The sequence below is a fragment of the Choloepus didactylus genome, chromosome 1 (genome assembly GCF_015220235.1).
Source record: "Choloepus didactylus isolate mChoDid1 chromosome 1, mChoDid1.pri, whole genome shotgun sequence".
Classification (NCBI taxonomy): Eukaryota; Metazoa; Chordata; class Mammalia; order Pilosa; family Megalonychidae; genus Choloepus; species Choloepus didactylus.
This window is the reverse complement of record NC_051307.1, coordinates 189,380,757-189,404,757: the sequence shown is the minus strand read 5'-3', so window position 1 is coordinate 189,404,757 and position 24,001 is coordinate 189,380,757. Positions and strand designations below refer to the sequence as shown.

General features: G+C 39.5%; 1 protein-coding gene across 2 annotated transcripts in view; it reads right to left on the bottom strand.

Annotated features, from left to right (window-relative positions):
* MLH1 (mutL homolog 1) overlaps positions 1–23,727 on the bottom strand; it is a 57,954-nt gene extending 34,227 nt beyond the window's left edge. Inside the window, exons 1-10 of one of the 2 annotated variants that reach the window (XM_037847179.1) lie at positions 23,550–23,727; positions 21,010–21,100; positions 18,345–18,443; positions 14,083–14,156; positions 12,355–12,427; positions 11,111–11,202; positions 9,677–9,719; positions 9,442–9,530; positions 7,391–7,503; positions 2,785–2,878 (exon numbers count right to left, since the gene is read on the bottom strand). In XM_037847179.1, coding sequence (XP_037703107.1) covers positions 2,785–2,878; positions 7,391–7,503; positions 9,442–9,530; positions 9,677–9,719; positions 11,111–11,202; positions 12,355–12,427; positions 14,083–14,156; positions 18,345–18,443; positions 21,010–21,100; positions 23,550–23,665 — 884 coding nt within the window. In that variant the 5' untranslated portion in view covers positions 23,666–23,727. Of the gene's footprint in view, positions 1–2,784; positions 2,879–7,390; positions 7,504–9,441; positions 9,531–9,676; positions 9,720–11,110; positions 11,203–12,354; positions 12,428–14,082; positions 14,157–18,344; positions 18,444–21,009; positions 21,101–23,549 lie in introns of those variants that run through there. The other variant, XM_037847188.1, reaches the window with a different exon arrangement.
* Positions 23,728–24,001: the final 274 nt, after the last annotated feature.

The window sequence follows — 24,001 nt, the reverse complement described above, 5'->3', positions numbered from 1 at the left end:
AGAACTTTCTACCACTAAAATATAATACAAGTCAGTTTAGAGACTGTGCCATTTATCAATCTATTGCCTCTCAGTTCCAAATTCATCTTTCATTGCCTGCTCTGTGAGAATGGAGCTTTGTAACATGATGCTTTGTCATTAGAGGGCACTGGAGGGACAATAGAGGAGGAAGGGTTTTCTATGCCAGGTTCTGGCGAGCTCCTCGGCAAAGCGTGCGGTTCCTTTTTTTTTTTTAAATTAGATAAGTTGCAGATTTACAGAACAATCATGCATAAAATACAGGGTTCCCATACACCGCTCCACCACCACTACTTGCACTGATGAGGAAAATTTATTACAATTGATGATAGCACTTTTTTTGGCAATTCTATTTTTTTAAACAGTAGTTACCTTTGTTATAATTGTTGAAATATTATTAAAGTAGTACTATTAACTATTGTCCATAGTTTATGTAGGGATATTTCCTCCCCATATTCCAAACCTATTATTATTATATTTTCATGCATGTCTTTATTACTCATCTACCCACACACTGGATAAAGGAGGTGTAAGTCACAAGGTTTTTACAATCACATGATCAAAAGATGAAAGCTATATAGTTATACAATCATTATCAAAGATCAAGGCTATTTGATTACAGCTCAATAATTTCAGGTATTTCTTTCTGGCTATTCAAATACACTGGAAACTAAAAAATTATGTACATAATGAATCAGTAGACATAATCATTTGTTAAATCCTATCATCTCAGTTATAACTCCTCTCTCTCATATCATTCTCTAGATCTTCAGGGATTACTGGGCAATGACCATTCTACTTCTTCATGCTGAAAAGAAGTGTCAACCTTATGGGTAGGGGAATGAAACTGGTTGATGTTTCTGGAGAGAATGGTACCTCTGTGTTTCAGGGCTTATCTGGCATAGGAGCCATCTTGAAGCTTTTTGTTTCTGAAAAAGTTTTAATGAGTAAAGTTTTTATAGAGTCTTAGATGGAGCTAAGGTTATTCTTCAGGGTTTTTAGGAATACTGTTGGTTGGGGTTTGGCATACCGTGGCAATTTGCAATATTTGGCTGAAGCTTGCATAAGAGTAACCTCCAGAATGATCTCTCAACTCTATGTGAAATCTCTTGGCCACTGAAAGTTTAGTTGGTTTCATTTTTCCTCCCCCTTTTGGTCAAGAAGGCATTTCTGATCCCATGATGCAAAGGTCAGGCTCATCCCTGGGAGTCATGTCCCATGTTGCCAGGGAGACTTATACCTCTGGGAGTCATGTCCCACGTAGAGGGGAGGCTAAGTGTGCAGTTTTTTTGCAGTGCCCAGTAGCACATGGCACCTTCTTGTGGGCAGCTTTCCCCAACCCATCAGGTGGCTGTGCCTCGGAGTACTGCTGGGGGAGCACCTTATCAACATTTCTACCATGTAGGGTGCCACAGCCATGTCCCCTTCAATAAGATCTGAAGAAAGGGGTGGGTACTGAGGATACTCTTCCTTGGGTGCTCTACATCAGCCTTAAGGGTAAGGGCTGTTCTATATACCTGCTGTCTCTATTTCCTTTGCTCATATTAGCCAATCCTCCATTACTCCAATCCCCTGTGGGCAATTCTTTAAATTAAACTTTTCCCAGTTCAAATTGCTGCATGGTTTCTATCCTTTATTTAGACTCTACTACAGAAATGAAACAAAGTGATAACTTGACCAGTTTTATTATCTAGCAAGAGAAAACATGAGGGAGTTAACCAACAATTCTACACTGAATCTAAAAACTATCTTTAATCACTATGGATGCAGTGAATCAGAAGCCAGGAATCAGAAGCCAGGAGTCAGCCTAAATCAGAGGAGCAGACAAAATGACAGAGAGATCACCATGGGACGGAGGATGGCTGGAAAACAACAGACCTTTGGGGAAAACAAGCCCTGCCAATTCCTTGATGTTTGACATCTAGCCTCCAAAACCATGAGACAATAAAGTCCAGTTGTTTAAACCAACCCACTATGTGTTACTTGTCATAGCAGCCCTGGAAAACTAAGACAAGGGCCAAGGGTTTCAGACTTAAGACATTTTAACATAAACCATGCCCTGTACAAATATAGCCCTGTTACTAGGAGATTGATCTTTTGTCAGGCTGTAATAAAAATGCAAAAGATGTGAAATGGATATGCTAGTAGCAGACACAGAAAAAAATGGAATGAGTTTCTCCATATATCAGCCCATAGGCTGTAAATTCCTTTGGGGCAAGGGCACCTCACATTTATTTCTATATTTCAAACACCTACTATGGGGTCTGACCTGTCTAATAATGCTCAATATACGACTGCTGTATTATTTATGTGAACCTTTGAGAAATCAACAGGTGGATAAGCTAAAGTAAGCATCTCCATAGAGTACAAGACTGCCTTTCAGTCATGGAGACAAAGCCACCTCATTGTAGCTAATTCAGCTTCCCAAGTTGAGTCTAGCAGTTGAAGTAATATTCAGAGCCTCCTAGGCACATCTGTCATACACTGCTCACAAGGCCTTCAAGGGCTGACACATGCCACTCACCTTTGTATCACCAACACAGTGCCTGGCACACAGGAGGCTCTCAGGAAGGTTCTGTTAAATGAGTGCATGAATAAAAGAAAACTAGGCCTTGTACCTGCGAGAAGGGACAGAACATCCTTTTGCCAGTGGTGTATGGGGTTCACTCTGATGGGCTTATCCACAAGACCCTGTTTCAAAGAGGAGATCCCCAAAGAACTTCTCTTTCTTGTGAGTCTTGGTTGAGGAGGGTGGTGCCGCATTACCTGAGGTACAGGAACGGGTGTGTGTTTTTCGGCAAATACGCTGCATACACCGCTTCTACTGCTTTTTTCAAGGAAGTTGATTCTACCAGACGATCTAAAAAATAAAAAGGAAAATGACTGGCTCACACTGTCCCGAGGGATGAGATCACAGGCACCCATTCATCATGCCATGAAATCACCTCAGGAAGAACATGTTTGGATTGACATCCTCATCTGACCCTGCTGCTGATTCCCAGGAAGGGAGAGCCTCCTGTTACCTGTCACCACCTCCTGGCATCTCACTGCAGGCTTTGGACTCCTTCCTCTCACCCAAGTAGAAGAAACATGCTAGGGAAATAAATTCTGCCCCCTCACTTCCCTATCCCTCAATCAGCCCATGTGGATGATCTTTGCCCTTGCTGGGCCCTGTGAGCATACTGAAGTCAGCTCTTAGACTTTTCATTTTGCAAACACATACTTGTTACCTATCATATGTGCCAAGTGCTGGGAGACAATATCCTGGTGAATAAACTAATTCCAACCCTAAGTGGTAAGCCCCATCACAGAGGTAAGGGTGTGTGTGTATATGTGCACATGTGTGCTAAATGGTAGGAAATGGAAGCAACTAATTCTGCTCAGTGGGTGTCCAAATGGGCAATAAAGGATAAAATGAGTTTTCCAGGCATGTCAGCAGTACAAACGTCTGAATGTGTGTTTAAAGTAATTCAGGAAATGATGTCCCTTTGGAGGGGTGGGAAACAAGAGGGGTTGAGAGAGAAAACTAAAATCAACGGAAGATCTATTTTCAGAAAACACAACTCTCCTTTTTCCTCAAATTTCAGATGACCTGCTGATGATCTGTTGTCCCATGTTGTAGCCAAGGATACATCATGCCATTTAATTTCCAATGAGAAGTGTGGCCACTGATTTTATCAATGAGGAGACTATTATTCTTTGAGTGCTTACCAACCAACAACCCCTTCAATAAGTGTCACTGAACTCCATAACAGATGTCCTGACCACCCAGGTCTGGAGGAGGAGGCACCTGACAAAAGGACAACTGGTCTATCAGCTGACTCCTGGACAAGGAGGAGCTGTGAACAGAGTTCAGTCCAAAAAGGTATCCCATAACTGGTAGAGACCAAACAGCTGGAGCCTGTCTGCTGAGATTTCAGAACTTGAGACATGCCAAAGGATGTGTCCCTGCCAGCTGAATGAGTCTGCACAATGTGGAGAAAACTGAATGACATGTCTAAGAATCTGACGTCTCTTTGGTAATGGGAACTTGGCATCTCAAACAGATTAGTTAATGTTAATACAAAGACCAGGTGGTAAACAGCCCCACCAGACACACTGCTATGGGCTACTCAAACAGCACTTCCACTGAATTTTATTCACTTGTCTAGGCAGATGGCACTTATACTAATTTTTGCTTGTCTACCCTGTAGCCAGCATGTGTGCTTTAAAAAAAAAAAAAAAAAAAAAAAAAAAAAAGCAGGTATTAGTTATTCTTCATTGTTAGGAAACTAACAAATGAAGAACATTTTTGAGGCTTAAAGCAAGCTTTGTTGTATAGAATCTTAATGCCTTTCTGATGAAGTGGAAAAAAAAAAAAAAAAAAAATACAAAACAGCTTGTATAATGGTTCAGCCACTCTGGAAGTCAGTCTGGCAGTTCCTTAGAAAACTAGATATAGAGCTACCATTCGATCCAGCGATTGCACTTCTCGGTATATACCCGGAAGATCGGAAAGCAGTGACACGAACAGATATCTGCACGCCAATGTTCATAGCAGCATTATTCACAATTGCCAAGAGATGGAAACAACCCAAATGTCCTTCAACAGATGAGTGGATAAATAAAATGTGGTATATACACACGATGGAATACTACGCGGCAGTAAGAAGGAACGATCTGGTGAAACATATGACAACATGGATGAACCTTGAAGACATAATGCTGAGCGAAATAAGCCAGGCACAAAAAGAGAAATATTATATGCTACCACTAATGTGAACTTTGAAAAATGTAAAACAAATGGTTTATAATGTAGAATGTAGGGGAACTAGCAGTAGAGAGCAATTAAGGAAGGGGGAACAATAATCCAAGAAGAACAGATAAGCTATTTAACGTTCTGGGGATGCCCAGAAATGACTATGGTCTGTTAATTTCTGATGGATGTAGTAGGAACAAGTTCACTGAAATGTTGCTATATTATGTAACTTTCTTGGGGTAAAGTACGAACATGTTGGAAGTTAAGCAGTTATCTTAGGTTAGTTGTCTTTTTCTTACTCCCTTGCTATGGTCTCTTTGAAATGTTCTTTTATTGTATGTTTGTTTTCTTTTTAACTTTTTTTTTCATACAGTTGATTTGAAAAAAGAAGGGAAAGTTAAAAAAAAAAAAAAAGAAAAAAGACAAACAAGGAAAAAAAAAAAAAAAAAAAGATGTAGTGCCCCCTTGAGGAGCCTGTGGAGAATGCAGGGGTATTCGCCTACCCCACCTCCATGGTTGCTAACATGACCACAAACATAGGGGACTGGTGGTTTGATGGGTTGAGCCCTCTACCATAAGTTTTACCCTTAGGAAGACGGTTGCTGCAAAGGAGAGGCTAGGCCTCCCTGTATTTGTGCCTAAGAGTCTCCTCCTGAATGCCTCTTCGTTGCTCAGATGTGGCCCTCTCTCTCTGGCTAAGCCAACTTGAAAGGTGAAATCACTGCCCTCCCCCCTACGTGGGATCAGACACCCAGGGAAGTGAATCTCCCTGGCAACGTGGAATATGACTCCCGGGGAGGAATGTAGACCCGGCATCGTGGGATGGAGAACATCATCTTGACCAAAAGGGGGATGTGAAAGGAAATGAAATATGCTTCAGTGGCAGAGAGATTCCAAAACGAGCCGAGAGATCACTCTGGTGGGCACTCTTACGCACACTTTAGACAACCTTTTTTAGGTTCTAAAGAATTGGGGTAGCTGGTGGTGGATACCTGAAACTATTAAACTACAACCCAGAACCCATGAATCTCGAAGACAGTTGTATAAAAATGTAGCTTATGAGGGGTGACAGTGGGATTGGGAATGCCATAAGGACCAAACTCCACTTTGTCTAGTTTATGGATGGATGTGTAGAAAAGTAGGGGAAGCAAACAAACAGACAAAGGTACCTAGTGTTCTTTTTCACTTCAATTGCTCTTTTTCACTCTAATTATTATTCTTGTTATTTTTGTGTGTGTGCTAATGAAGGTGTCAGGGATTGATTTAGGTGATGAATGTACAACTATGTAATGGTACTGTAAACAATCGAAAGTACAATTTGTTTTGTATGACTGCGTGGTATGTGAATATATCTCAACAAAATGATGATTAAAAAAAAAAAAAAAAGAAAAATGGGGACAAAAAACTAAATGAAAAAATAGGGTGGGGGGGGATGATTTGGGTGTTCTTTTTTACTTTTTTTTTTTATTCTTATTTTCACTTTTTCTGGTACAAGGAAAATGTTTAAAAAATTGATTGGGGTGATGAATGCACAATTATATGATGGTACTGTGAACAACTGATTGTGCACTTTGGATGACTGTATGGTAAGTGAATATATCTCAATAAAATTGAATTAAAATTTCTACCAAAAAAAAAAAAAAAAATACAAAACAGCTTAAAATAATGTATCTATAAGGCAACTGGCCCTGTCCTCACTGTTTCTGTACTCTTTTGAACAACTGCTGTAAAACATGAATAATTTGAGAGACATTTATAGCTGGTTATTGCTGTAAGCGGCAGGGGGAATATACCATTTCCAATAGCAAAACAAATCAAAAATGTAAATACATATGTAAGTATGAATTGCTTTAAACAATAAAATTAAAGGGGCTATATGATAAAAATGATAAACACTGAACAAATGGAAAGATGCATCTTGCTTCTGGATGGCAAAAATGAAAAATTGAGTCAAGACTGTATTTGGGATTATTTGTTGCTCTGTCATTGTCTCTCAAAACCTTATTTTGCAATTAAGTAAAAAGAAAAAAGCAAAATGCAAAATAGTATTAACTTAATAAGTAGCAATCATGTAAACAACATAAAAGTTGAGAGATAAGAATTGGAAAGGAATTTGAGAAAAATCCAAGTTCATTTGGTTAATTTCCTTCCTGATTTCCAGTACTACTGCTTATATCATAATTTTCCTTCTTTAAAAAGTAAAATCTCAAGGGCTTAGTGCTCAATTTCTTTACTTTAATGGCCTTATCTGTACTCAAGATACCCCTCCACCTATGTCCTGCTGTGCAATTTCAACCCATAGACCTTGATCTAAGGTGAGAACAAAGCTCTGCCCAGGACCTGCTTCTAGAGGCTCCAGATGTCAGTAGGTGAGGAAGGTGTGCTGGCTCACAGGGTCTGTGATCCCCTCTCCTGGGCTTCCTCTGGGAGACGAACTAGGCTCAGCCACAGTCAGCAATGAGCACATCTCAAGAGGGCTGAGCACAGACTTAGGCCAAAAGGTACAAATGCTTCCTCATCAAATCATACTTCAGAACAGGTTTCCCTGACTGTAATCACACCCGCGGATTAGAAATTTTTCCGTGGTAAAATTCCCTGTGCATAGATCTCTCTACTTGGTTCTTTTTCACTTACGATTGATGAAGAGTAAGAAGATGCACTTCTTCACCGAATAATTTGCATTGGATATGTAGCCATTCATTTTGAAGGCTAAGGTTTTATCCTCACACCCAACTTCAATTAATTCTCTGGTTAGAAAAGAAAAATTTTGAGGATTTGAAACACTGGAAAACTTAAACATTATAAAAGAATCAGAGCTGGAAAACTCAGTGCTCCTCCACATAAACTAACTGCCAAATAAGAAACCCACAGACTGTTTGCTGAGGTCCTCTGGGCCCAAGCATCCATGAGTCCACTTACCCAACCACCTACCCACCCAGGCAGTGTTTTCAAGCTCTTAAGCACTGCTCTAATTGCCCTTAATAACCCTCTGGGTCCTTATTTTACCGAGACCATATGTATCTCTGTAACTAAACCTCAAAGATAGGATTCCAAGGTTAATCAACTTTCCTGAATTCCTTACTATACCTCATAGAACCACAATGGAGTGCAAATGTGGTATTCCCCTAAGTGGGTTTATTGGGGAGGGGGTTACTAGTTGAAAAGGAGGTCCTCAACAAGCCACACTCATTCCTGCTTCAGGGCCTTCATGAGGGTTGGTCCCTTTGCCTGGAAAGTGCTAGACCCAATCCCTGTTCAGCTAGTTAATTCCTCCTTATCCTTCATATCCCGGGAATTACATCCTCAAATAGCCTTCTCTGACTATACCTCTCCCTGATTCCTTGAGAGATTCTCCCATTGTGCACTATATTTTTCCCTTTGAAGGATCTGGTACAGTTTACTAATGAATTGAATAATTATTTAATGTTTCTTTCCAACTAGGATATGGGTTCTCTGAGGGTATGAATTATTTTTGCTCTGCTCATTACTGTATCTCTACCATGTAGCATAGCACCTAGTAAATAACAGGCACTCAATAAGTGTTTGCTGAATGGATGGTGGAAGCTTTACAGGCAGTAAGAAGCACTGTAAGTCTGAGTGGAGGGTATGGCTTGCAGTATTTTCCACATTCACTGAACCACCAAACCCTTTCTTCTCAAAGCATCTCAAGAGGCTGGTGTTCTGGAAACACACTTTGGGAAATGCTGCTCCAGAGGATTTCTGATCTCTTATGGTCCCTAAGAATTTCATAACAATGAATTCTGAGACTTAACAAGCTTTAGCAGAGGAGCTCTTCAAAGTTAAAGTAGTAGAATAAAGCTCTCCCTTCATCCTGGGAGCACGGTAAAACAAAAAATTAATCCATAAGTACTTAACTAGGAAAAAAAAAAAGTGCAGTTAAAATCAAATTTGCTGTTTCCTAATTAGGACTTGATTTTGCTCAAAGAATGAATAATTTGATGAAGACATTCATCTGAGTATCCCCCAGCATCCAGTACAGGCTTAACACATAAAAGGGTCTCAGTATTTTCCCTCTCGGATTCATAGGCACTTTGGGCTTTATAAAAGAAACTTCTTGAGACTTAGCTAGGAATCCATGGCGGAAATGGTGGTTTTCGCCTACAGTAGGGAATGCACTGGAATGTCCTGGGAATCTATAACAAGTAATTTTCCCTCATATGCTTTACTTGACAATAAAGACTAATGAGACATGCAAGCAAATCTGCCTCACCATCAGACAGGGAAGTCTTTAAGGGCAAGAAATGTTTTAATCATCTTTACATCCCCACTTCTGGCACAAAGCCTATAATATGGGAGGTAATTAATAAACATTGAATGATAAATGAAATCCTGAGGTGACAATGGAAATATGAAAAAAAAGGGGGGGGGACCTTTGAGAATGACGGAATTCTACCACACCACGAATATTTTGAAGATAAAGTCCTAGAAAGAACCCATCAATCCACAGTCCCCAGAGCATCTAGGAGATAACATGCATCCAGGAGGTATTGATTACATGAAATAATGACTCCACTACTAAATCTGAAACATGAAAATAAGCTTGCATATTGATGAAAGAAAATTCTTAAGGCAGATGCTATCTTAACAGATTCCAAAACAATGTTATGAAATGATAAACCAAGACATGGAACTCGAAAGGATTTTTATATAGGGTTTCAACATACCGGCTAACAGCGTTGCCAAAGATGGAGCGAATATTGTCTACAGTTGTGGCATTAGGCAGTGTTCTAACATCAGCCACTGTCTCACTTTGCTGATAAACAAACAATAGAAAATACTATGACTTATAGTCCACAGTTGTGATTAGAACATCAGAATCTTATCTCCACAGTCAAGCTATAATAATTTCCTTTTTTATTTTCATAATGCAGAACCATCCCCTATAAATAAAAAACTTACTTTTTTAACTGAGAAACTAATGCCTGAATTATGTATTGAATACCTAGGAGAGAGAAAAAAATGAGTCAAGAGTGTCCAAATGCAAAATACATCTCAGAGCTCCCTTTTAAATACATTTTTGGAATTCAGTGATCTACCCAAAGACATAAACACACAAAAATATCTTGACACACCATATCTTACCCAAAGGAAAATAAACCAGGAAAGACTTCATGGAGATATCAATGCTAAATGTCATTAAATCAAACCAAAAATAGGGTTCCTCTTTGCTTTTATGGGTTGCTGACCATACGCAAAGGTATCTATCACAGCATGATCTCACTCTTTCTGAGTGCCCCAACCAGCTTTGGATTGTCTCAAGGACATTTTTAGAATCCAGCTTTAAAAACCCTGCACTTTTTGGTTCTCTCCCAGAGTCCCTCTGCACTCTTCCTTTCCTTGCCCATTTCTACCCCATCTTTAGGTCCAGTATCTCCCAGCCTTTTCTTGGCTGGCCACTATTTATTGCTCCTTCCTCCAAGTGCCCCATGAACTGAAGGATTTTATCTAGCAAAATGTATTTATTCAGTAATAATTAAGAATATTTTACTTTGTCACACCTAGAACCAAAACAGCAAACCAGAACTCTTTATTTTTAGTAGGTAATGAACATTCCCACATTGATTTTTCAATACCAGAGAAAAGGAAAGAAACTTGATGTCTACACCTGTGCCATTTTATTACAGGCAAATGTTTGAATCACGTGAGATTTTCTGGAAATACTGAAAAATAGTCAACAAATCCCTGCTATAATTCAAGGATTGTGGGCTCAGAGACACCACATTACATTTTCATTTCATGGACATTACATTTTCATTTGCCTTGAAAGCCTCACCTTATTTTGGTAACAGCTCCTAATCTTCCTTTGGCACACTATCACTCCCACAATCACTCAATGCCCCTGTAATAAGACTGCCAACCAAGAGGTCTTGTCCCCACAGAAGTAGGCACAGGACCATGTGACCCAAGCTATGCCAATCAGATGCACTCTCCCAGGAAAATAGTCTCCTAAGCACAGTTAGGAAAAGAATGAAAACAACTGGAGCAGAGCTGCCACCCTGGTTCTTGCCTGCAGCAACGAGCAGCTGTTCACAGCTCCTTCCACTTGGTGAATAACTCTTAGCCTCTCAATAAATTCCTTTTGGGCTCAAGTTAACTAGATTCAGTTTGTTATACTTGCCACCAAAGAACCCTCACTGATATGAGACCAAGTGCTCTTTCCTGAGAAGATGAGAGAAAGCTCAGAACTGGTGACTAAACCTTGATCAGAAACAATCTGTAGGCTATTGGTGTTGTTCTCTGTCTAGCTCAGCAAATAAGTTCAATTTACAAGCGCTGGAACACATTCCTTTGATGAAAGATCTCAAAGATCCACTCCCAGATTTAGGACTGTACCTGCCGACAACTTCCAAAATTTTCCCATACTCTTCACTTGGGTTTTTTAAAGCTTTTCTCCTCGTTGCTATGTTGTAAAAAAGGTCCTCCACCTGAATAGAAGATTAATTTTTTTCTTGTAATTCATAGAAATAAATGGAAATAAAGACCCAAACTATCTACCTAAAGCTGGAAATAAGGCAATAAATCCAATTATATTTACCAAGAGCACAGTTCTAAGCAATGATGGAGAAAGGGGGCAAAGGAGAGAGCAGCATCAACAAAGGAATTACAGGATATTTTTCCTGCATCTAATATTCATTTATTCATTTATTCCTCAAATATTCATTGGGGATTAGCTCTGTCAGGCTCTCTGTTTTGTGCTGGGAATATGAAATCAAGGCAGTTTTGCCGCTGAGAATGCACACTATAGTGGGTAAACGTAAATTTATGATTAAAATATCACATGGAACTCAAAAATATTGTTCAAACTAAGAATAATTTTAAAAGTTCAGAGGTCATTATTGGTTGGTGGGAATCACACTGTGATCATCCTGGTACAGGATCCCTCTTAACATGCGTTGCAAAGCATACATTCATTTCAGCCTCCTCCTGCCTCATCAAGCCCAGGGACTAGACAGGATAGAGTGTGCTTTGCGGAGATGTGCTTTAGCCAGGAGTCTCCACCTGGGGGTGGAGAGGTGGGATGTATAACACAATAGCAGGATGCTTTATGGGATTTCAGAATGGGAAGAGACCAAATGTGACACCACAGAAATAAGGCAGCATAATGGAATTCCTCCCAATCAATGATACAATTGCATTACTCACCAAACACCCTTTGAGACAGGTGGGCAGACAGTTTTTGCTCCATGTGATAGGTGAGAAAAATGAGGTTAAGGGTTAAGTGATTACCTCTGACACACAACTGCTGAGAGACAAGGCTTGGACAGTAACTCATGTCTTCTGGAGTCAAGCTTACTGTTCTTTCAATGCCAACAACTTTGCCACCAATTTCTGCCACCCCAAATAAAAGACTCCCTCATTAGTTCCTTAAAAAATAATGAGGGAGAGGGCTAGGCTGCCATGCCACAAGTGTCAATAATCATTGCTCTCACTTAAAAGGGTGATATCTTAGGGTTTCTATTAACTAGTAAAAAATCATTTTATTAATATTCTGAAAACTTGGAGGCAATTTTAGTTTTATTTCAATATTTATATGAAGCTCTTTTTCAAAGACTTACACTCCTGTATACTATTCTTACCGTGATTTGGGTCCCCTGATTGCCAGCACATGGCTTAGGAGGCGCTTTCAGCTTTCCATCTGAATAACTTGCTCTAATTAGAAAATATAAGAAATTATCAATATCTTATAGAAACATAGATTCTTATGCAAAAGGTAAAAATAAATAACAATGGTTTATAGTATAGCCATACTGTATACTGTTTTAATTACCATTTTCATTTTCCCCTGTATTTTTCTATTGCCATACCTTCCATTTTAATTGCATATACAAAAAAAAAACCTCTATTCCTTACTTCTAGCAAATGTTATTTTTTAATTTCTAAGTTCTGGGCTACAAACAATAATCTTGCCACTGCCTAAGGAAACAGTAAAATGTTTTCAGTTATTTGGCTATCATTTATTGAAGAGCTACCATATGTGAGACCTGTGAAGGCCCTGGAAATCAAGAAAGGCCTTGCAGAGCTCTTGATCTAGCAAGGGGATAGACTTTTACCTCAAGTGTAAAACAATGTGCTAAGTTATCAAGAGAAGGAAACATTCGGCCTGGGGTGGAAGAAGGGGTTGAGTGAAAGCTTCACAGAAGAGATAACAATTCATCTGGGCTTTAGGGAAGAATAGTTTCTGATGAAAAGAGTAGGAAAGACCACTCAGGAAGGGAAAACCATGAACAAAAGGAGAGAAGCTCTAGAACATGTGGTAGCTGAGGATGTGTGGAGAAAAGAGGCTGGAAAGATAGAGTGGGTGCACTTCGGAAGGGCCCTGAATGCCATGATGATGACCCTGGGTTTCATCCTGCCATAGAAGGAAGGGGAGCCACTAACTGTCACAAGCAGGGGCATGACACAACCCCAGAGGCGAAGAAACTGAACTTGTGTCCCAGGATGTAAAAGCAGATATTAACTCACAACTGTGTCCCCAGTTTGTGAGCGGGGACTCTAACTACCTCAGCCCACCCAGGTCCTAGGGCAATTGTATTTCACATAGAATCAAACTTCCCAGCATCAGCACAGTCTACTCTGAAATATTCTACCCTCCATGACTTCACACATTTGTCTGGTAAAGAATACTGAGAAACAGACAGAAAATGCCTTTTGTTGAAGCAATTTGCCGTCTTAATTGACAAACAATCTGTATGGTAAAAAAAAAAAAAAAATACATTTCTCACATTTGGCATGAATTTGGGTACTCTTGCCTGTCTCTGATTACAGAATGGCTGGTACTTATAAAAACAGTGGTACAAGTTTGATTCAATGAATTCGGTTTTTGTTTCATTCATCAACCTCTGAAAACTGTGCCTATAGCACAACAGCCCAGCAGCCACCTGAGGGAAGGCCACCAGCACAGGCATGTGCACGTGGCAGGGAGTTAGAGGCTCAAAAGCAGCCATGGAGCTGTGAGCCGCCAGCACACCAGCCTCAGAGGTGTAATCAGCCCAAAGTCACACCCTACTGAAGCCAGAGGCTGCAGGAATAAAAGCAGCAACTTTCATTTACTAGGATACCTACATGTAACAGACATCTTGACAGGCACTTATACTTTATTAAATGTTATCTTTTAAGAATCCATGAAGCAAAATTGTCACCTAATAATCACCCCTGTGGGTTATCAACTAATTCATAAGGAGGAAAGAAAATTTACCCAAGATCTCAGCCAAAAAAGATAAAATTGGTATTAGAAAAAGATTACTTAGATAAGGCAAAAAGTACATTTCAGGTAGACTATATAAGAATAAAAGTCAGCACTATACCTGTATGCACACTTTCCATCAGCAGTTTTGGTTGTAATAGTAACGTGAGCCACGTGGCTTATGCTGGCCAAAGCCTAAAGAAGAAAAGATGGCTTGAAAGAAAAACTCACTGCTGGGTCACTCATTGTTGCCTCATTAAAAGAAAAAGGTATCTCAATTTCTTCTTCCATTTTGTGTTCACAGGTGACAATGGGCACTTTGCTCACTTACTTTGATGACGTAGGTCTCTTTATGCTTGCTCTTCACAATGTGAAGGCTTAAATTCAGCAAATTACACAGCTGTTTCAAAACCAAACACTTACCCCCAGTACTTGCATTAGAGAAGGAATGAAAGCAAGCAGCTCAACTTGAGGATGCTGCTGTGCATCATTGCTGAAGGGCAAAAGTTAATGGTTTAGAAACAGATCAAGATAGAGAAAATATGCATTTTTTTTTTTTTTTAGTTCCTTTAAGACTTCAAATTATAACTGTTATTTCTTTGGGAGTGAAATCCAAATCCCAAAGTTCTAGGCATTTTCTTTCGAATATAAACATTCTAGAACCACATATAAATGGTTAAGATGTTTTTCTAAACATTATTTAAAATAGTAAAGGAAAAAAAAAGAAAAAAAGAAACAATAAAAGACCGGGAAACAACCTAAATGCCTTATAATACAGAAATGGTTAAGTAGAGAAGGGTATATACACACAATGCAACTTTATTTAGTATTGTATCTCCAACTATTTACTTGTCATCTCAAATGCAGTATGTCCAAAGCTGGAGTCCTCATTTCCTACCCCCAAACTTTCTCTTTCTGAAGATCACAATCAAGTGAATCCATCCTTCCAGTTATCCATGCAAAAACCTCTTTAAATCACCCTTGCCTCTGCTTTCCTCCCACACTCCAACAGCAAACCTTTTAAGATATACTGTTACTATGTCCAGAATCCGACTACTTCTTAACATTTCCACTGCTACCATCCTGGTACAAGCCATCATCTCTCACTTGGATATCCGCAACAGCCTCGTAACTAGTCCCCTGCTTCAACCCTTGGCCCCTCCAGTCTATTCTGCACATAGCAGCAAGAGTGATCCTCTTAAAATGGAAGTGGGATCATGTCGCTACTCTGCTCAGACCTTCCAACAGCTCCCAACTCTCAGAGTAAAAGTCAAAGTTCTTCCCATGGCCCCTCACTCACACTCACCCATTCTAGCCACACTGGCCTCGTTGCTTGTCCTTAAACATGCCAAACAGCTCTCACCTCAAGATCTTTGTACTTGTTGGCCCCTTTGCCTGGAATGATTTCCCCCCAGATTTTCATAGAGCTGTTCATCAACTTGATTATTATCTTACGGAGAGGTCTTCACTGACTACCTTATTTGAAATTGCAACCATCCCAACCCACCTCTGATACACTTCTATCTCCTACCTTACCCTGCCTGATTCATCTCCAGAGTATTCACTGCTATTTACTTATTTATCAACTGTTTCTTTCCACTGCATGTAAGCTTCATGGGGGTACGGTTTTTAAGTATTTTGTTCAGTAATGTATTCTCAATACCTTGTAGATGTTTACCGGTGAATGAATGAATGCAGCTATTAAAATGATGCTCACAAAGTACTTATAACAAGATGGCAAATTCTTATGTTACAATGTTCAGCTTAAAAATAGCAGAATATCAAATTGAATCTGTAGTATAATTACAAGAACAAGGGGAAAACTATAAAGTCCAAAAGGAAATATACCAAAGCACTCATATATTAATAGTAATTGTTTTCAGGTGGTAGAACCATAGGCATATTTAACAATAGTCTCAATAATTCGTCTTCTAATAATTCTAAGACTTTGCTTCAGAAATGCATAACTGAGTCACTCAAAATAGATAATGTTGTACATGATCGCTCAAAACTGGTTTATATAAGCAATTATGTTTAGAAATGTAAATTTAAAGTTACACGATTAAGACAAAACAAATGATTAATGGATGCAGGGTCTCTGGGGTGACAGAAAAATTTCAGTAATGTAGGGTGGTAGGACAGCACTGTATGATTAATGCCACTGAATTTTATGCTTAGGAATGACTGAGATGGGAAATTTTACTTCGTTTATATGTTACCACAATTTAAAAAAAGAGAGACTAAAGAGATAATGACAATTAAATACAATACATGATTCTGGACTAGGTCTAACAATGGAAGAGAAAATGTCCAAATGGTTATTGGGAGAATTGTAAAAAGTGGAATATAGACTAGAAGCTTTATATAATGTTAAATTGCTTGAACTTGATAACTCTACTTAAAGTAGTTACATAAGTAAATATCCTTATTCTTAGGAAATATGCATGGAAGTATTAAGTGGTAAAGAAGCAAGATGCATACAACCTGCTCTCAAATTCTTAGAAGATAGATGGACACACAGAACAGGGAAAAAAGGACAGGACAGGACAGGACAGGACAGGAAAGGAAAGGAAAAGAAAGGAAAGAATATAATCACGTACATTGCAAAATGTTAAAAGTTTGTTAACATGGTTATGTGGGTAGGGGGTATACTGGAGTTCTCTGTATTATTTTTGCAACTTCCCTTAAATTAGAAATTATTTCAAAATAAAAAACTTAAAAGTGTAAATGATTTTCAGACCTGTGTGAGGAAGGACATTAAATATATGCAGTACTGCATTCCTACATAATGCCAGTAAGAGAGAGTAACACAAAACATAGCATGGCAGATGGTCCTGCTGCTTCAGGGGTCCTTTTCACCACAGTGGAGCAAGTGGACAGGAGCACAGAATGTGGAGTCAAACTACCCAGGTTCAAGTTCCACTCTACCACTTTCTAGCTGTGTGCTCTGGTCATGCTTCTTAATCTCTTTGTGTCGGTTTCCTCATATGTAAAACAGAACCATGGCTGGCACAGAAACCCTCAATAAATCTTCCCTGTATAATTACAATGAAATAATAAACCCCAGGGATGGTCTACAGCCAGGCTAAGGCTCCAGGAGACCATGGGCTTAGAAAATGACCCATGGAATTGCAAAGCCAGAATGAAATCACTTTGCTAGGGCTTGACCTGAGGCACACTTAAAACCAGAATAAACAGCCTCTTTGAAATTGTCCACACCTGGAACAATCTGGGGTCACTGTGAGCCAGAGAGTATTTGAGACCACCCTGGATTGATATAAATTATAGAGGTTGAGTCACAGCAGCCTTTACTTTTTTAAAATTAAAGAAACACATGCACAAAATTTAAAAAAAAATTTTTTAAACTACAAAAGGCCTAAATTGAAACGCAATAGGCTCCTTTACCTTCCCCACCTTCACTTTCATTTCCCCAAAATAACTACTCTAAACAGTTTCTTTGGTTCCCCAGAGCCTCATGAAAAGAACGGAGCCCTGCCTCCACCTCCATATTAGCCCAATGAGACTCATGTATTTTGACCTGTAAGAAGATAATAAATTTGTGCTGTTTTAAGCCACTAAGTTTGTTGTAATTTTTTTCAGCAGCAGTAGGAAACTAATACAAGCTGTTTTAAAAGTATGAATATATTTTGACCTAGGAATGTTATTTCTATAAATTTACCCTAATTTATACCCTATATATCTCTGAAAGATAAGGACTCATTAAAAAAAGTCATAATATTTTTATACCAAAAAAATTAAGACTAATTTCTCCTTAATACCATCAAATAGTCAATCTGTGTTCAAATATCTCTGATTGTCTCAAAAAAATTTTTTTACCCTTTGCTCGAGCCAGGACCAAAGTAAGAAGTATACATTGGAACTGGTTCATATGTTCCTAAATCTCCTATAATCTATAGGTTCTCATGCTCTTCTCTCCTTTTTTTTTTCCTTGCAGTTTATTTGTTGAAGGAAACAAGTCTTGTCAAGCAGCTTGCCAGTCTGGATTCTGCTGACTGCATCCCTGCAGTACCATTTACTATGTTCCCTTGCCCTATATTTCCTGCATGTTTGTACTTAATTCTAAGTATTGATCAGACTCACATTTGCTCTTCTTGACAAGAAAACTCTGTAGGCAGGAGTGTCTACTTCCACCATCAAGAGACACAAAATGTCTGGGGAGGGTCTCTGAACATAAAATGGGTCTTTGGTGTAGTATTTATGAGCAAATCTCAGTCTTGGAAAACTGAATTTAAGTTTATACAGATTTACATTTATTTAAAAAAAGTATATCTTATGTACCTCTGTTGGGAAACATATACTGACAAATGGCAGTCAATGTCATCACAGGAAGCCATTTATGCATTTCCTTAATTCCCAGCTTACCTCACCCCGAAAGCCATAGGTAGAAATTCTGGCTAAATCCTCAAAGGACCGCAGTTTACTCGTAGTGAATCTCTCACACACAATGTCCAGATCTTCCTTCTAGAAGATAAAAAAAAGTAAGTAAATAATTATGTTACTCATTTTCCCTTATCTTTTTGGCTTTCCCTTTTCTTGATTTAATCCAAGAAGAAATTCCTCTTAAAAGAGGTTTTAAATTAGCAGGAACTTCATCACTTGGTGTTCAGAACACCACACTGTCCTGGTTCCTCCTTTGTCACTGGGTTGCTCCTTCTCAGTTTCATTTGCTGGTTCCCCCACTTGTAGACAGTGGAGTAACCCAGTTTACCAACCCGGGACCTCTTTTCTACCTACACTCACTCCCTTGATCCTATCCAGGCTCACAGACAATTCCCATATTTTTATCTCCAGCCCAGACGGCTTCCCTGTACTCCAGACTCACACACACATCTTACTAAGAGGCATCTTAAATTTTACATGCCACAAACTAAGCTTCTGCTCTTCCCCCAAACCTCCTTCTCCTAGTGTTTTTTTTTTTTTTTTGAAGTAAGCAGAATTTTATTTATGAACTCTTCAGAGATTATAAACACAAATAAAATATCCTTTTAAAAAGTGTTCCAGATCAAACTGAAGGCACATCATCAAAATAAAACACTGTGACATTGAGAATTCTTTGAGGCTATATTATTTTCACATTACTTTGTTTTTAATCATTTGAACGTGTGTTACATTTTAAACATTTATTAAAGACATGAAATAATGTAGTATTTGTTAAAGCACAATCATAAAATAGAGGAATTTAAGACAAAGATTAAATCTGCTTCATACACAGGATTGGGTAACCTTATAAAAAAAGAACATTAATCTTTCCCAAAAAACGTTTGCTAGAAATAGGTCCCATGTTTAGTGTTTAAAAACAAAAAGGTCTTCTCTTTAGAAAAATCAAGACATCATTTGATTAGTAAAGCCTATTCTTCCCCTCAATTTTATAGTTTGCTGTCTTCATGTAGAAACTAAATTTATGAGATAAGGGCAAATTTTGTTATACAAAAATCTTAGGAACAACAAATTACAAATATTCAATTTTTAAAAAACAAAAATGTTTTCTTTCCTAAAATGTAAACATCCAGTAAATAAAACACACATGGTATTCCAGGTACAGAAACACTGGTAATTCACTTATGAAAGAGATATATTTCGGTATACTTGGTAGCAGGATTTGTGTTTAAGTATAAAGCACTTCACCAAAAGAACCAGGTCATTATTATTTAAAAGATCCACTTTTTCACCCAGTCCTTATTTGAGCAGAAACACATCAATTCTGTAGAATTTTGGCTACAGGACCATGCCACAGGAAAGGTCTTAAATATTTAAAAGTTGTTTGGCTACAGAAAAAGTTTTCTTGAAACTTGGAGACAGCCATTCATCACTTTGTACTTGAAGGCATTCCTCAGTGAACTTGTTCCCTAAAATCTTCAGAGTAAAGCGCAGGATCTGGGGTCCTGGAAGGGGTTGCTCCCAGCTGGCACCCGGACCAGCAGGCCATCCTTGCAGGCATTCTGCACGCAGTACTGTTGATGCTCTGCAGCCTCCTGAGACTTTGATCCTCTCCACGCTGGCCTCCAGCTTGAGCTGCTCCACCAGGCACTGCAGAGCGTTCACTCTCTCTCCTATTGTCTTTCTCATCTCAGTAAATGACAACTGCTTTTACCATTTGCACAAATTATACTTTGAAGTCATTCTTGACTCCTCTTTCTGTGACATCCCACATCAGCAAATACTGAGGGCTCTGCCTCCACAATCCACCCATAATCTCACTACTTCTTACATCTCTATCACAAAATCAAACTGGTACAAGGTACCGCTGCCACTCTCCTGATTGCTGCCAAGAACCTCCTGACCACTTCTGCCCCCTCTCTCCAGTCTATTTCTTTTAGAGCAGACAAAGCAGTTCTTATAAAACTTGTCAAACCATGTCATGTCTTTGCTCAAAACCCTCTAATAGTATCCCATCTCATTCAGAGTAAAAGCCAAAGATTTACAATGGCTCACAAGCTCCTATGTGATCAACCCACTTACCTCTCAGACCTCATCTCCTGTTACTTTTCCCCTTGCTCACCATGCTGTAGACACACAGGCCTCCTTCCTGGTTCTCAAACAAGTTAGGCATGCTTCCAATTTGTGGTCTCTGCACATACTGTCTTTCTGCCTGGAACATTCATCCTTTAAATAGCTTCACAATTTGTTCCTTGACCTCCAGCAGCTCTTTGCTCAATTGTCATATCCACATTGAAGCCCTCTCTAAACCAACCAATTTAAATCACGTCCCTCCTCACTCCCTGCTTTAATATTCTCCATCTCACTTAATACCATCTGATATATTATTTATTATTTGTTTATTTCCCACCACTAGAATGTAAGTATTTTTTTGGTCTGTTTTATTAACTGTTATATCCCCATAGTCAATAGAATAAGTCAACAGCTATTGTTGAGATGACTACTGTCAACAGCAGGTACTGAGTTTTTCAGTCAAAAAATCCCATCTGCAAAAGCCTAGGGATTCCAGAACAGGAAAAGGTTCTGCCTCTTCCCATAGATGGATCACATGAAGCACACAAACAACCTGCCTCTCTGAGGTTTTACTTACCCTGATCCCAGTGCCATTGTCTTGGATTTGAATCAACTTCAGGCCTCCTTCTTTAACAACCACTTGAATACTTGTGGATTTTGCATCTAAACTGGCAAATCAAACACAGAAAATAAATTATACTCTGCAACTATTCTAATGCACATATTTTAATCTGAGCCAAAAGATATTGAGCCAAGCAATAAAAATGTCCAGAGAGTGCTGATTAATGTGTTATTCCTATGTCTTGCAGGCTCAGTAACTACAATGTATATATGAGTTTATACGTTGTGAGAGAGAAGCGAGGGGGAAGGTGGAGGTAATCATTTCCAATAGGACACTCAGCACTATCTCTGATCCTCTAGAAAGGAAAGTGAAGTCAGAAATAGGATTGCCTTTTTTACCCTCTTCTCAACTAATTTTACCATCTGTTACTTCACCTTTATTCAGCCTCATGTTCCCAAGTGATACTAGAAAAACCTCATGAAAAAAAAATTTAAATGGTTTTCTCTACAGCTCCCTTTTCTCTAAGTAAATATATATTAGAGAAAAGAAAAAATGGCAGTGCAGAAAGTCCTTTAAGAAGTCAGTAAATCTTTTTTACCTTCAAAGAGTAGCCTACATACATACAGCACCTGTCAGAAAAAACAAATGAAGCCTGGGGCAGCCTAACAAAGAGAAGTCAGAGACTCCCCACACAGAAAATTCTTATTCAAAAATAAGATAATAAGTTGCTTGAATATTAGAGATCTTTCTCTGGACCCCTGAATTTCAGTGTTATTAGGTATCTTGAGAAACATATTAAAAAGAGGGTAACTGGACTCCATCCAAAATCTCTGCAGAATGAATTATAAGCCACTGAGCTAATATATTTAGTTTTGTTGTACAGCATTCTGACACAATGTAATAGTAGGCTGAATTGTTCTGTCAGTCAATTCTAATACCGTAGAAAGGAAAGCCAGCCATTAGGGACTTTACTTTCAAAAGGAGAAAATGTATCCAAGTATCCAACTTCCTGCTTCTTCTTTTGTCTACATTCTAATTCTCTTACTTTCCCTAGCTCTTCTTTGACCTACTGTTCTTCAGGTCCCATTATTCTGAATGACTGTTTTTGGTTTCAAAATAAATCCCTTGACCAGGACTGGTTTTCTTTCTCTTGACCAAACTACTAGCCTTATTCCTAGCAAGAGGGAACTGGCTCCCTCCCTTAACCTGACTACCTTGAAACTAATTTTGCAGCTGTGTGACTGCAGAGACAACTCGGAAAGCAAGAGAAAAAAGAAAAAAAAAAAATGGAAAAAGGACAACTTCAGATTTTACTTAAGTTGACAATTACAGATTCTACAGTAAATATTAACCTCACCCTTGACTTCCCCGTCCCTTCTCCCCCTGGCTACCCAGGCACCTGAGATCCCTAACTGGGTACTAAGGTATAAGATATTTCTTATCTTCCTCTTCCTTCCTCCCTCAGGTCTTTACAGGATCCAGGTGGCCTAATTATCACAAAGGAAAACATTCCACACCAAGTCGTCCTAATGCAACCTTAGTAAACCCCTCACCCATCCCTGAACCCAACCACCCTATAAATCACCCATTCCACTGATCAATCCTCCATTATCATCTTCCAATCCTTTCCTCCAACCCACTCCCAGCCCTTTAAAGGCTGGCTGTCCTTTGTTTCCACGGAGTTGAATTCTACTCTCTTTATCCTGCTCTAGAAGTCCCTGAATAAAGTAATAACTTGCCTGTCTAACACTGTCCTGTGCAGCACTTCCCACTCCACCCCAACACCTTCTACAAACTTAATTCCATTCTTCATTGGAGTTTTTTTTTCCTTCACTTAATGCACAGACTCCATTAACACCAAATAAGTTTAACCCAAAGGATCTGACAAAACGTCTAGGTATATTATGGGCATCAGCCTTTTTGAGGTTTAGAGTCACACCCACCTTTCTTTTCACATCTTTTTAACCTTCCATATTGTTTGCGTGACAGTTCTAAGCTTTAGAATTCACAGGTTGCCCCATAAAATCAAATAACTTCTACGCGTCCCTCCAAAAGGTAAAGGACAGGAAAACACTAAGTGGGCTCATTAGTTTGGCAATAGAGAAATCACAATTAAACCCAAAATCCATCGTCCTGTCCTAAAAACTAGACGATTTATTTTGAATAAAACTCACAACGAATTGTGCTCTTGAATGTATACGATAATTTCTCATCTGAAGAAGGAAGTGAGATTTTATTTTCCCATCGCAAACCTTTATACATTTTTAACTTTACACCTTTTGCATGTCTCCCTTAGTTGACCTCACCATTAACGCGTCTTTCTATTTGTTTCCCAAACAACCCCAGAAAGGACCTCTCGCCGGCGCGCTCAGAAAACACGCGGTAATGGAGAGGAAGACAAGGCCGGCGCGGACCCAGGGTCTTCGCGACAGCCGCCGCTGCGGGCATGAGTCGTATATGCCTCCGACCCGGGAACGGAGGCGAATCTGCGCCATCCTTCGGAGCGGCCTGTTAAGTCGTAGTCTCCAAGTGTGTCGGCCCAACTCCCTCCGTACCAGTTCTCAATCATCTCCTTGATGGCATTAGCCGGCCGCTGGATAACTTCCCCCGCCGCGATACGGTTCACTACTGTCTCGTCCAGCCGGCGGATTACCCCCGCCACGAGCGACATCTTGGCCCCAAAGGAGCTCAAGTGATGTTCAAGATGCTCCCGGGAATGCCTTCAGCCAATCACTTCAGCGCTTCCTGCTCACGTCCTTCCGGCAACTCTGCCTACACCGTTCTGCCCCACCCTCCCCGGCAGCGCAGCCTCGGGGCCATGGTGCTATGGATTGGGTGGCTTGAATGCCAGTCAAGTTTGTCAGGGGGTTCTGGGCCTCTTCGTCCCGCCCTATGGTCCTGCGGCCCACTAGAGTATATGCGCTTGCGCATTAGAAATCACTGCCAGTTCTTCCTATTGGCTAGTTTCTGGGAGGTACGAATACGAAATCTCCAGCCAATAGGAAAG